General features: G+C 51.8%; 1 protein-coding gene across 2 annotated transcripts in view; it reads left to right on the top strand.

Annotated features, from left to right (window-relative positions):
• Positions 1-14,745, top strand: part of TOGARAM2 (TOG array regulator of axonemal microtubules 2) — a 73,330-nt gene that overhangs the window by 3,218 nt on the left and 55,367 nt on the right. For both annotated transcript variants that reach the window (XR_010580518.2, XM_045369567.3), the window contains exons 2-3: positions 9,968-10,105; positions 13,381-13,491. Coding sequence is in view for 1 of the 2 variants with exons in the window: in XM_045369567.3 (XP_045225502.2) it covers positions 10,078-10,105; positions 13,381-13,491 (139 nt within the window). In the remaining variant the exon portion in view is untranslated. The remainder of the gene's footprint in view (positions 1-9,967; positions 10,106-13,380; positions 13,492-14,745) is intronic.

The following is a 14,745-nucleotide window of genomic DNA, read 5'->3' as shown; positions in this document are numbered from 1 at the left end:
TTCTGATCCTCCGAGTACAGGTGTTTGTTCACAGTCTATAGTTTGAAGATTCAAGCTCCCGCTGCTGGGCAGGAGTCCTCAACTGACCAGCCAAACCCTGCAGAAGGCATTCCCGGGACAGTGGGCCAAGCCGTTTTTCATTCGAGACTCCAGCACTGTGATCAAGTGCTGGGATAACTCTTACCTCAACGGTGGAAATCTCAGGGCCAGCAGAAGACTTCCAAGCCCTAGCCAATGGCTGTGTGATTTCAGGCAGGATGGATGCAGTGGCATCCAACCCCTCCGAAAACCTTAGTCCTTGGGAGCACACTGCATGGACTCTGACCAGGCACTGCAGTGGCAAGGTGACCATTTTGGGGCGGCCTTGATGGGAAGCTGGAGAAGGAAGCTTTCCTCTCAGTCCTGCTGAAGGCCTTCCCAGCTGGCAGCCAGTGTGATGCCTACAGGGTTATGGGCCCTGGGATAGGCATTGGCTCCTGATGGCCTTATGTATGTGTTATAGACTGAATGCATGTGTCCCCACAAATGCAAATATTAAAGCCTAACCCTCCATGTGTTGGTATCAGGAGGTGGGGCCTTCGGGAGGTAATTAGATTCAGATGAGGTCGTGAGGGTGGTTCTCTCATGATGAGTTAGTGCCCGTAGAAGAAGAGACCAGAGAACTTGCTCTCTCTCCCTCTGCCATGTGAGGACAAAGGGAAGACAGCTACCTGCAATCCAGGAAGCAAGTCCTCACCAGGAGCAGAATCAGCCGGCACCTTAAACTTGGACTTCCCAGCCTCCAGAACTAAATTTCTGTTTTTTTGTTTTGTTTTTTGAGTTGGAGTTTTGCTCTTGTTGCCCAGCTGGAGTGCAATGGTGTGACCTCGGCTCACTGCGACCTCTGCCTCCCAAGTTCAAGTGATTCCTCTGCCTCAGCCTCCCTAGTAGCTGGGATTACAGGTACTCACCACCACACCCAGCTAATTTTGTATTTTCAGTAGAGACAGGGTTTTGCCATGTTGGTCAGGCTGGTCTCAAACTCCTGACCTCAGGTGATCTGCCTGCCTTGGCCTCCCAAAGTGCTGGGATTACAGGTGTGAGCCATTGTGCCCAGCCAAATTTTTGTTGTTTAAGTAACGTATTCTATGGCATTTTGTTATACCAGCCTGAGCAGGCTAAGACAGTAAGTCAGTCACACAGCCTCTGTGGGCCTCAGATTAACCCCTCATTTATAAGGAAGGAGACTAGCTGACCTCCAAGGCCCCTTCCAGCTTGAAATTTAGTGACAGGAGAAAGGCACGGGAAATTCTGTTAAATCACTAGCCCAAGTTCTTATTTATCTCTAATTTATATTTGCAACAACACCACACACAAAGGTGGCGGCAGGTTCAGAAGATTTTGAATTTTGTAAATTTATGTATAAGTTACACAGCCTTTGTTACTAGGACCACAGCCCACTCATATGGTTCCCTTTGAGAATTAGAAAAAGATGTTTCTTTCTCAAGACACTTTTCTTTTTTCATCAGAAAAAGGCTGAAATGAATGTGCAAATATGTACAGTCATTGTCTAAAACAACATTGCCAGGACTTTGGAGAAGATGTAGTGTGAGGCTCGTGCCTGTAATCCCAGCATTTTGGGAGGCTGAGGTGGGTGGATCACTTGAGGTCAGGAGTTCGAGACCAGCCTGGCCAACATGGCAAAACCCCGTCTCTACTAATAATATACACACAGAAATAACTAGCTGGGCATGGTGGCACATGCCTGTAGTCCCAGCTACTTGCGAGGCTGAGGCAGGAGGATTGCTTGAACCTGGGAGGTGGAGGTTGCAGTGAGCTGAGATCATGGCACTGCCCTCCTCTGGCCGACAGAGTGAAACTGTGTCTCAAATAAAAAAAAAAAAGAAAAGGTTGTAGTGTGAGAGATTGAGAAATGTCTCCTTAATTAGGATGCCCTTGTGCAGTGCCCAACCTAGACAATCAAACATGGCGGCCCTGCTTGCAACCTATCTCATTGTTTTTCAAAAACAGCCTAAATAAAGCTTTCTCCCACCCTAGGCTTTCCTATATCTTTTAGACCATTAATGATCACATCAGAATTTCCTAGGGTTGGTGGGGGACGGTTTCAAATGCTGTGGCCCATCCACCCCCAACCCGAGACGCCCACACTGAGCTGCTATTACAAATGGGTGGCCACATTCATCAGCCGCGCTGGGCATAAAACAGTTGGGAAGTGCTGCTTTGGGTTTCTGACCACTTCCTCTGCCCTGTCCTGGGAGGTCATTAGATTCAGGTGTGAACTGCCTCCTGAACAGACTGTTCTGTTAAGAAAGATTCTTCCCAGCAACGTGGTACTTGACCCCTGTTGTAAGTGTCCCGCCCCAGCCTGCCCACTGCTTCCTGCTCACCCTCGACAGCTCAGGAAATGGAAGGACCTCCTGCTGCACAAGGTGGCACCTCCATGTTGCTGTCCAGCCTCAGCCAGGCCTCTGTAGCTTCTTGGCCCAAAGACTTTCAAAAGGGACATTTCCCCTCTTTCTTCCTGAACATCTGAACAAAGCAAAACAGTTACTAAACAACCAATACTATTAATAGCCACTGTGGATTGGGCCCTTGGGCCCAATCAGCCTATTAAATGTTTCTCATATTTTTTGGAATATTCTCAATAACCTTGGAGATAGATATTATTATTTCCATTTCACAGTTAAATGGAGACTCAGAGAATTTTAACCATGTGCCTGAGATCACGCAGCTAGTAAGTGATGGAATTTGACCCCGTTGACTCCTGAATGAATGCCCTGAAATACTACCACCTCCTTGAGCAGAAACCATCAGCCTCGACTCTTCCACTTAGTAGCTCTGTGGCTTCAACTTAGTTACTTAACCTCTCTGAGCCTCAATCATCTTGTCTATAAAATGAGGATGAAAATATGTACTTTCTTTCTCTATTTCCAAAGCTCAATGACATAGTCTTTGGAAGCATGAAGTATATTGCCTGGGCACAAAGCAAAATGGAACTAAGAAATGTTAATTCCTTCACTTACTTTCTTCTCAGCAAGACTGTCTGGAAGATGTGCTTTAGTTTTGAACTCATTCATTCAGTCACACTACAGTTACTGCGTTATTGCCATGAGCCTGGCACTGTTTGTCCCTTTGTCTGCATTCTGTGGAATTGCTGGCTGGCTGCACCTAATATTGCCTAAGAACAGAGTGGTTGCAGGAGTATTAACCCCACCTGATCTCATGATGGTAGAGGAGACGCCATCTGCAGCAGTGGTGGTAGCCCCAGAGCTGGTAAAGGGGTCCAGTTGTGGTGGGGGTGCTTCTCATCTGTGAACGGCCTTCCTGCTGGCCCCCACACACCCATCACAGCTGGAGTCAGGGGCCTGAGTGGCGGAGGGCCTTGGATACCCCCACAGGCGGTCTGGTGGGTGTGGATATCAATCTCCCCATTGTGGGTGAAGTGGCTCTTGGGACTGCCAGCTCTAGGAGTGGCCGAGTTGAGGGTCAGTGTGGAAACCAGCCCTGCCCCAAGCTAATAAAGATGGACACGCAGGTGGAGCCATCCAGGCCTCCTCGCAGCTTGTCTACAGCTCCAGAGAGGGAGGTCTGGGCTCCACTGTAGGCTTGGAAGTCCCGATAATCAGATGGCAATTGAAATCACAAGGGTAGGTGCTGCCTGTAAGAAGCCCTCCTAATAAAGATGGAGGCATCTGGGAGAGGAAAGGAAAGGAATGGTTTGATCCTTCTAAAGTCAGAATATGCCCCCGTGACTATTCAGAACTTCACACTCCCGAGTCCAGCTCTCACATGCAGCAGACTCACCTCCCTCTTCACCGCCAATATCAAGGCTGTTCTACGTGCCCTTTCTCTCTTCCTGACCTCTCCCTCTGTAGGACCCTTGGCTCTTCCTCCACGGTCTGAGGACTGGCACTCCCGTCTGGCCCAGCCTGTGCCCTTCTCCCTCCGCTGTTAACACTGGGCTCCTGCTCCATCAGCTCCCCTCCCTCCCCTGGGTCTTCAGCCTTTTCCTTCTGGCTCTTTCTCCTCCTCCTGTGAACTTGCTCTAGAATCTCCCTGAAAAATACAGATAACAAACAAACAAGCAAACAACACAACTTCATCCACCCTTCCTTCCCCTCCAGCTACTCTCCAATCTCCTGCCTTTCTCATCCAAATTCCCCAGCATTGTTTGGACTCACTGTCTCTATTTAACCTTCCACTCATACCTCAGACCTCAGGATTTTCTGCGACCCCCATGCCTCCACAGGCACAGATATTGCTCACACTAAGCTTCCGATGATTCCATGATGGTCACATCCAGTTGGATGAGCTGACACCTCTAATCACTCTCTGCTCATCTGGCTCTGCTGGCGCCAACCGCCCTGGCCTCCCTGGCTGTCCTTGCTCAGACTCCCTTGGGGCCTCCCCTTCTCTACCCATCTCTGCTCAATGCTGCTGTTTTCCTGAGACATTCCTTAGCTCTGGGCACTCTCTTGAGGCCAGGTTTTGTTTTTGTTTTTGTTTTTCTTTGAGATGGAGTCTTGCTCTGTTGTCCAGGCTGGAGTGCAGTGGTGTGATCTCAGCTCACTGCAGCCTCCACCTCCCAGGTTCAAGTGATTCTCCTGCCTCAGCCTCCTGAGTAGGTAGGATTATAGACGTGTGCTACCACAAAGCTAATTTTTGTATTTTTTGGTACAGACGGGGTTTTTGCCATATTGGCCAGGCTGGTCTCTAACTCCTGACCCCAAGTGATCCGCCCACCTCAGCCTCTCACAGGCATGAGCTGCTGTAACGGGCCCGCTTTTCATATTTTATTGAATGCAATATTGAAGTGAGATAAGCGTTATCTCCTTTTTTTTTTGGAGACAGGATCTCTGTCGCCCAGACTGGAGTGCAGTGGCACAATCTCGGCTCACTGCAGCCTCGACCTCCTGCCTCAGCTCCCCCAAGGTAACTGAGACTACAAGGACAAGCCACCACGCCTGGCTAATTTTTGCATTTTTGTAGAGACGAGATTTTACTGTGTTGCCCAAGCTGGTCTCGAACTCAAGCGATCCGCCAGCCTTGGCCTCCCAAAGTGCCAGGATTACAGCATTATTTCCACTTTGCAGTTAAAAGAGCTGGGCTCAGAGAAGTTTAACAATGTGCCTTCAGTCACACAGCTTGCAGGCGCTGGATTTTAGTCTTATTCCCCTTCGTATCTTAGTAGCTATGGCATGTTTGAATGAGTGAGTGAATTGCAGATTTTCAGTGACAGGCTGAACTCTGGAGGGCAGAGTCTCATAAGTTGGTCACCTGACAACATCCAGGGTCCTCCCTGCAGGTCTATGGCCTGGGCTGCCTCCCATGAGGGGAGCAGAGGTGGGTGGAGGGGTGAGATGTATGTGTATGGTGATTGGAGGCGTGGGTAGCTGTTTCTTATCCTCAGGGAGACAGCACGAGATATAGGAAGGCATGTTCCATCCAGTCTAAACCCTGTGTATAATCAGTATCAAATCCTGGTTAAGTTGTTTATTTTCTGTGCCTGGTCCAGAGGCTGGGCTAACATCTCTACATTTCAGTCCTGTAATTCTGTCAGAGGCTCCCTTCCTTGGGAAGTCCTTCTAAGGCCCCACTCGAGCGTTCTGCATGAACCTGCAGGTCAGATAATGCCATTCCTCTGCTTGAACAGTCTCCAGAGTTCCCCTGGGCTGCAGGGCAAGCCCTGACCCTCTCACAGAGCATTCTGGGTCTCCCCCGATGGCCCTCATCCCGCTCCCAGGCCTGGGTCCTCTTGCCAGACCCCAGACTCACAGGCACATCTGCTCCGTGCTTTCCTCAGGCCGCCTCCTCAGCCTGGAACGCCATTCCTCCTTCCTACCCATTTAGACCCCATTTCCTACCTGTTTTGATCCCACTTCCAGGCCCAGCACGGAGGCTGCTTTTCTGTGGAGCATCTCTGGTGCCCTAGTCAGACGGTGTGGAGAGTGTCCCTGAGTGCTCATCGCTGCAGCAGGGTTACTTCGTCCTGTCAGGTGTGACAGTGACCGTTCACCTTCTCTGCTCGGCATTACAGCCAACATTCGCTTAGAAGTGTGGGCTCAGGGGTGAGAGCTAGAGGGGGTCAAAGGCAACCTCTCATTTGAGCATCTTATTCTATAGACACATCTGTCTCCTCTGCGTGAGAGGCATCTGTGTCACCTGGTCTGTCTTATAGGAATGGAGGGCTGGCCTGTCATAACTTTAAAGACAGTGCGGGTGTATGGACATGCGAGTGAGTGAGTGTGTGTGTGTGTGTGTGTGTGTGTGTGTGAAGTGGGGGGCGGGGGGAGTTGCTTTTCCCCAGGGAAGGAGAAGGAAGATTCACACCTGACATTACTGAACAATTACTATATGCCAGCAATAGGACTATTATTTCTAACATTACTTCATTTATTCCTAACAAAACCCCTTGTTAGGACATTTTTTTCAGATGAAGAAACTGAAGCTCAGAGGAATTAAATCAGCTTCCCAAGTTTATACAAGAGGGCCCAGGGCAGGATTCCAGCCCCACTGTGTCTGAGCCACAGCCAGCGTTCTGGGAGTTCTGAGTGGGGCACTCGGGGACATACTGGCTCGTGGGGTGTGGGACGGGAGGGGGCCTAGATCTGAGGCCTCTCTTCTGACAGTATGTCAGTGGGGGCCATGTTTTTGGTTCCAGAATGAGGGTTTGTAAACTCTGCCACTCTTCCCCTCAGGCTGGCTCACCCCCCCTCCTTTCTCTGTCACCTTGGTGTGAGCTCTACTGTTCCCACCAGCTTTGTCTGAGGAGATGAGAACTCTGGCTGGAGACGTCTCAGAGGTCTCTGAAAGTCAGAGCGGGTGGTGTCATGACAGCAAGAGAAGCTGTGGGAGCGGCAGCCCCAGGGCTGTGGTGGGTGGGCTGGGTCTGCCCTGACCCGTGGGAGTAGGTGGACGTGGAGCTGCGCGCTCCCTGTGGGCTGTGCGAGGCCTGGGCAGTTGGGGTTTTGTTCTTGGGGTGAACTTCTTTACTGGGCCACCCCTAGCTAGCTTTTGTTCCCTTTCTACTTGACACTTGAGTCCCCTCCGTCACCTTTCTTCATTCCTGTGGCGCCAGTCACTATGGAACCTCTGCAGCCATAGGGTTAACGGGAGGAGGGGACAACGGCCACTTACTTTGGGTCACCCCATTCCCTGGGCTGGGAAACGGAGGCTGGGAGGGGAGGAGCCAGCCAGGCGGAGCAATTCAGAGCATCAGGAAGTGAGGACAAGATCCTGGTCACCAGAATCCACTGGCTCATTTAGCCCTTTGGATCAGGGGCTGGCTGTTCTCACAGGGGAGAGTAGCGCCTTAGTGTCTAGAGCAGCGCCAGGTGCGATGGGGCCTCGGTGAACTGCACCTTGGGGGTCAGGTGCTCAGTGGAGTCTGTGCTCTGTCCACACTTGTGCTGGACTTCCTGATTCTTTTATAGTTTGGATATGGATCATTCAGTTCCCACAGGCCCCTGGGCCAGAGTGATTTCCTAGGGTGGTGCCCCTCACTGCACCCACATTAGTCGGGCCTGTTTGTCCATAGCAGCTCTGACCACCTGCCACCTCTAGGGTGGGCACCTCGGAGATCCTGCACTAGACCCTGGGGCCTGAAGGGCCGAAGGTGTAGACCCTGAGAGGGTCTCAAAGGGGCTCTGCTAGAGGGGATGCTTTGGCAAGCCGTGGAATGGCTCCAGATTTCCTTTCCGTACTGCTGGTGTCCTGGGGCCAGGGGGAACCTGGGCTGCCTTGGCCTGTGACCTCTGACCACTGAGGAGGCTACGGTGGGAGAACTGTCTTGTTCAGAAGGCCCATTGCAGTAGGGGTGGCTGTTGAAACTTAAGCATCCTGTACCCTCAGGCAGCTCGAGTCTTCTCTTTAGCCTCCTAGAGGGTAATCACTTTGGGAAAACTGAGGCAGCAATGACCACTCTGACAGCCTAGGGTAAGAAATAGGGCCGAGGTCTTATTATAAAGTGAATCTGAACTACAGGCCAGTGATTTTTCGATCCTGTTTGAACATCAAAATCAGAAGGTAAGGCCGGGCGTGGTGGCTTATGCCTGTAATCCCAGCACTTTGGGGGTCCAAGGCAGGCAGATCACTTGAGGTCAGGAGTTTGAGACCAGCCTGGCCAACATGGTGAAACCCCATCTCTGCTAAAAATACAAAAATTAGCTGGCCATGCTGATGCATGCCTGTAATCCCAGCTACTTGGGAGGCTGAGGCAGGAGAATGGCTTGAACCTGGGAGGTGGAGGTTACAGTGAGCCAAGATCATGCCACTGCACTCCAGCCTGGGCGACAGAGGGAGATTCTGTCTTAAAAAAAAAAAAAAAAAAAAAAAAATCAGAGGCTTTAAAAAAATCCCTGTGGCCTATTTCCTAGACTTAATTCAGCAGGGGCTAGAGATGGGGCCTGGAAATCTATAATTTTAATTAGTTTCCAGGATATTCTAATCTGCAGTTAAGGAGAACAAGGACTGTAGCTAAATATTGCTTTTCTGCATATAATTTTCATAGAAAGTGTATCCTCTGGTTAGAGACATGGGGAACAGGTGGGGCCTGCGGCTCTCACAGCCCCCAAATCCCAGGACCCCAGCTTATTTGCTGTAATTCAGCCATGGAAGGTCTGTGCCAGCCTGCCACATTCCTGCTGGGCTTTGTCTGGAAACCAGCTGCCTGGTCAATCTCTTGAGCCTGTTCTCTAGATCAGGGGGTGAAGTCTGGGGTGTTGGTATCTGTGGAACAGAATCTTCCCTCGCCTTGCCTGGGAGAGGTGCCGTGTCTCACAGGGGTTCAGGACTGCTTTTCAGCACCGTGTGGCCACATCCTTATCCCAGTAGGTATTAAACAGAGAGTTCCCCTCTCCCCGGTTGTGAGGAAAATTCTCAGACAGGGAACTCGTGTCTTGAGGTTCTAAGAAGTGAGACCAGGCTGGGGCCAAGCTGGGCTGGGTGCTGGGCTGGGTGCTGCGCCCGGCGCTGGGCTGGACACCTGTGTTTGGGTGGAGGGTTGCTAGGAGCTACGCTGCCTTCTGGGGCCCGGGTGGGGCAGCGGCTGGCTGGCTTCCAAATGGAAGGCAGGTTTCTCAGTTCCTGAGTTGGGATTTCTTGCTCAGAAAAGGGAGTTGGCACAGGTTCCTGCCCTGTCCGCAGACGCTTTGTGGACGAGAGCTCCTGTCTGGGGTAGAAATTGGGAACTGTGGGCTTCACCCCTGGTCTTACCACAGATCAGCTCTGAGGGCACCTCCATTACCTGTCAGGGGAAAACGGTCGCCATTATCTCAGCAAAGGATTCATAGAATTGTGTGAAGCTGCAGAGGGTGCAGTGAGACCCTGTCACATGGAGAGAGAATGAAGTTAGGTCAAGGGCAAGAGCTGACGGCTGACCCCAGAGGCTGAAGGGAGGGCAGGAGGGATCAAGTGTGGACAATGCAGTGGCTGAGGGGTCACAGGTGTGGCTTGTTCAGTCCGGTGAGAATGAGCACCAAGGACGTCATGGAGGTCGTAACCACACATCCCGAGAGAGACTGGAGAGCCGGTGTCCGAGAGGCCCCGCCAACACCTGTGTGATGAGTGGTCACAGAGGCCAACATCGCCATGGGCTTTCAGGGCAGCTGGTGGACTGAGGGGTATCGGAAGCAAACAGAAACTGCTGGAGAAACAAAGTGTCAGACACTACCTTGAAAAAAATCATCTTTCCCCGCGACCCTAAAGGTGCCCATGTCTCAGTGACAAGGGACGGCAGGTTGATGGGTTTCGTTGACACTCTTCATAACGAACTCTTCCCAAAACCACGTGGCCTCGCACTTGGGAACTGAAACATTTGTGAGTCCAATGTCAGAAAAATGGCATCCTTCAGTTTAATGGCCGATTTCTTCATGACAATAATGCTTTAGCTCCTGACGGGCTTTTTGTGAAGTAGTTTAAAAGTGTTAATTTGCTTTTACTGACTTCTCTTTTCTCTTCTTATCCTTAGGTCCCAGATGTTACAGGTCGGACCCCTCCAGACCCCCAAGGACTGTACGCACCACCCAGAAATAGCTGCTGCCTCTGGGCAACCTTGCAGGCACCTTCCCCACCCAGGACATGGGCACCCGTGATGATTTCCCCAAAGGTAACGGGCACCACAGGCCTGCGGCTGGTGTTTTCCGGGCTAGGGGACCTGCCTTGGACACTCCCAGAGGCCAGAAAAAGGGAGATGTGGGGATGAAGGCTGCTGGGAGATGCAGCCAGGTGGCCGTGCCTTTCCAGCCCTGGCCAGCAACCCACGTGCTGCTGCTCAGCTGGCTCTCTGGGTGGCTCCCTGGCCTAGGAGTGCTTGGAGCGTTCTAGAGCCTTGGCCTGAGCTTTGCCTCCACTCTCTGCAGCAGGGTGGCTGGTTCCTTGAGGGGCTAATTCTGTTCTGTGGTCAAGGGTATGTGGATGGGCAGGGGATGTGGATGGGCAGGGGATGTGGGCTGGGGCCTCAGGGAGAGTGAATGGCTCTATTTCCTTTGCCAACTGGGTGGAGTAGTGGGAGCAGTGCGTGGCCAGTTAGCATCAGGAGACGGGCCTCGAGGCCTGGCTCTGCTTTTGGGAGCCGACTGGGTGAGCCTCAGTTTCCCCTGGAAAGTGAGGGGATTGGTCCTGCCCCAGATGAAATGGGTGCTAGCAAGGTGCAGAGCTGCTTCATCCTGCAGGGGCTGGAGCAGGGGCCAGATGGCCATTTGGAAGGAGGGCAGAGCAGCAGGATGGCCAGAGCTGCTGTTCAGGAGACAGCGCATGATGCACACGGCAGAGCTCCCGGTGGCTTCGACATAGGAATCAGAAAACACCTGCTTACTTCAGTGCTAAATCAGATCCCACCCGAACGTAGATTCCAGTGGGGAAGTGGGAGGTGCTGAGATCTTAGAAAGAAAAATCTACAAATCTAGAAATAGGATAAAGATGTTGTATGAACCTTTAGTGCTGTCAACTCCTTTGCTTTACTGATGTGGGAACTGAGACTCGGAGAAGTTAGTGTATTTCCTCAAGGTCACACAGGTGGCAAAAAGTGGGAACCCAGGCTCCTGAGTCCCAGACTAGGAGTCTTTCGACCTGGGGGTGGATGAGCTGGGTTTCCACCTGCGTGGTGGCTTCTCCAGGTGGTGGGTTAGGGCCCCGTGGATGGTCCTGAGGTGTGCTTGGGAAGGACTGAGCTGGGAGGGTGTGGGACCCATGTTTGTGAAGTGACTGCTGAGTGGCAGGTACAGAACTGCAGAGATGAGTAAGACACAGTGCCTATTCCTAGGGAAGCTGCAGGGCAGGAGCAGAGAGAGGTGTGGGGAAGAGAGAGTAATGGGGGTGTGCCTGGGGCTGTGGGAACACAGGAGAGGGGGTTTCTCTTTCTCTTTTAAAAATACTGACACATAATAGTTGTACATATTTTCTGGGTGTACATGTGGTATTTGGATACAGGCATTCAAGGTGTAATGATTAAATTAGGGTAACTGGGATTTCCATTACCTCAACCATTGGCCATTTCTTGATGTTGGGAACATTCCAATTCTAGCTGTTTTGAATTATACAATACATTATTATGAGCTATAGTCACCCTACTGTACTATCAAACAATAGCTCTTATTCCTTCTATCTAACTGTATTTTTGTACCCATTAACCAACTTCTTTTCATTCCACCCCCTTCTCTTCCCAGCCTCTGGTAACCACCATTCTGTTCTCTGCCTCTGTGAGATTGACTTTTTTAGCTCCCATATACGAATGAAAACAAGTAAAATTTGTCTCTCTGTGCCTGGCTTACTTCACTTAAGATAATGACCTCCAGGCTGGGCATGGTGGCTCACATCTGTAATCCTAGCACTTTGGGAGGCAGAGGTGGGCAGATTGCATGAGCTCAGGAGTTTGAGACCAGCCTGGGCAACATGGTGAAACCCTGTCTCTACGAAAATACAAAAAATTAGCCGGGTGTGGTGGCATGCGCCTGTAATCCCAGCTACTCGGGGGAGCTGAGGCAGGAGAATCACTTGAACCCAGAAGGCGGACGTTGCAGTGAGCCGAGATCGCACCACTGAGACTCCATTTAAAAAAAAAAAAAAAAAAAAAAGATAATGACCTCCAGTTCCATCCATGTAGCTGCAAGTGACAGGATTTTATTCTTTTTTATGGCCTGATAGTATCCCATTGTGTATATGTGCCACATTTTCTTTATCCATTCATCTGTTGATGGACACTTAGGTTGATTCCATATCTTGGCTATTGTGAATAATGCTGCAATAAACATGAGAGTGCAGATAGCTTAATGTACTGATTTACTTTCTGTTGGATATTTACCCAGCAGTGACCTCAAAAGCACAAGCAACAAAAACAAAATAGACAAATGGGATTCCATCAAGCTAAAAAGCTTCTGTATCCCCAAGGAAACAGTCAATAGAGTGAAGAATGGGAGAAAATATTTGCAAACTATCCATCCAACAAAGGATTAATAACCAGAATATATAAGGAACTCAAACAACTCAGTAACAAAAAACAGAGAATCTTCTTTAAAAACTGGCAAAAGATGGAAGGCTTCTTAAAGGAGCGCATGCCTTAGCTGAGCTTCCCCTCCTCTTTCCTGACTCCTGCTCCCTGTATGGTCTCAGTTCAGTGGTCCCGCCCTCTGGGAAGCTTTTTCTGTCCCCATCTCTGGCCGGGCTCCCAGGCCCCACACTGTCATTGCTTATTAATCATTGTCTTCCCCTCCAGACTTCAAATCTCACTGAGGACTGAGTCAGCCTTGCCCACTACTGTCTCCCTGCACAGGGAGCGTTCACAAATCCCTATGTCGGGGATAGAGGGTGCCTTTTGCTGAGCCGAGGGAGGTTAGGAGAGAAGAGGGAAGATCAGTGTAAGACCTGCTGATGAGGTGCCTGGGGACTTCCAAGAAGGAGTTGGCAAAGTAATCTGATGCTCTGCTCTGCAACGGGTGGGATTGGTCAGGGTGGAAGCCATAGGGTAGGGGATTATCTGCAGGGCGTGGCAGTGAGGAAGTGGCCTGGGAAGAGCAGCTGGTGGACAGAGGTTGGGGATGGGCACTCCAGGGGTCAGTGATGTTGGGTGATGGAAGAGGGGTGCCCATGAAGGAGATGAAAAGATGGAGTGGGGTTTGGAGCAAAGCCAGGGTACGAGGAAGGAGGAGGCAGCCAGGCTGAGAGGCTGGGATAAGTGGGGTTGGAGGGATTTGGTGGAGATCACAGGCACCCTGCTGACCCTTCCAGGCTCTGGTGTTGTGGGTGGGGCCACCACATGCCTTGGGTTTTTGGGCAGGGACACTGGGGGTTGGAGTGCTCAGGGTTACGGCCGGGTGTTCTTGGTTTGCTCCCAGTCTTGGCCTTGGAGGTCTCTCAGGTGCCACTCTCCTGTGCTTCTGTCTCCAGCCAAGGTCCTGGCCCCCGTGGCCGAGTACTGCGGGAGCATCCCTCAGACCAGTGCTGGGCCCCGGGTGCTCCCGCCTGGAAGCATCAATTCCAGTCTGCCTCATGGAGAAGGTGAGATGGGAAGACCCGCCTGGTCAGGGCCCCTGGCCTCATCCTGGAGCGGGGAGTGTGGTAGATGCTGGCTGTGTTCTCAAGCTACCAGCAGGTGTCATTTTCCTGTGGCTCCTGCTGAAAATGCCCTTTGATTCTTTCAAAGGCAGGTTCTTTTCAACCCTGTGCCTCAGAGGTTGGAGGTGTGCAGAGGGGACCGGCAGGAATAGGGAGCAGGGCTCTCTGCATGTGCCTGGACCTGGGAGTGTACTGAGCACCCAGGGTGGCAATGGGGAGGGGGCCCCTCTCAAGATGTCCACTCAGCGTCTCTGCCACTTGTCCAGCATCTGTGGCCTGAGTCTCTGATGGGGCTGGGGTGTGGCCGAGCTTTCCAGAGCCCGCATGTCTGAATGCTTTCCCTGTCCCTTTCTGCACCAGGGCTCCCCCAGGGCCCAGGTGAAAAGCACCACTTCCTGAAGGTCTTCTAGAGCCTCTTTCCTCCTCTAAATGTGCTGAGCGTTTTGTTTCTCTCCCATCTGGTGTGTCTGCTAGGGGTGGGGGTGATTTGCTCTGAGACTCCTGAGGTCCTGCTTGCAGCCTGTGCTCGGCATAGGTCAGTGCTCAGGGATCTGATGACTTTGTTGGACCCTGGAGATTGGTGGATGGTGGACCCTGGAGATTGGTGGATGGTGGTGTCTGGAAATTGGTGGATGGTGGATCCTGGAGACTGGTGGATGGTGGTCCCTGGAGATTGGTGGATGGTGGACCCTGGAGATTGGTGGGTGGTGGTCCCTGGAGATTGGTGGATGGTGGTCCCTGGAGGTTGGTGGATGGTGGACCCTGGAGATTGGTGGATGGTGGTCCCTGGAGACGGGTGAATGGTGGTCCCTGGAGACTGGTGGATGGTGGACCCTGGAGATGGGTGGATGGTGGTCCCTGGAGATTGGTGGATGGTGGTGTCTGGAGATTGGTGGATGGTGGACCCTGGAGATTGGTGGATGGTGGACCCTGGAGATTGGTGGATGGTGGTATCTGGAGATTGGTGGATGGTGGTCCCTGGAGATTGGTGGATGGTGGTCCCTGGAGATTGGTGGATGGTGGACCCTGGAGATTGGTGGATGGTGGACCCTGGAGATTGGTGGGTGGTGGTCCCTGGAGGTTGGCGGATGGTGGTCCCTGGAGATTGGCAGATGGTGGTGTCCGGAGATTGGCGGATGGTGGTGTCTGGAGATTGGCGGATGGTGGACCCTGGAGATTGGTGGATGGTGGTGTCTG

The sequence above is a fragment of the Macaca fascicularis genome, chromosome 13 (genome assembly GCF_037993035.2).
Source record: "Macaca fascicularis isolate 582-1 chromosome 13, T2T-MFA8v1.1".
In the NCBI taxonomy this organism is placed as follows: domain Eukaryota; kingdom Metazoa; phylum Chordata; class Mammalia; order Primates; family Cercopithecidae; genus Macaca; species Macaca fascicularis.
This window is presented reverse-complemented; position numbering and strand designations above follow the sequence as displayed.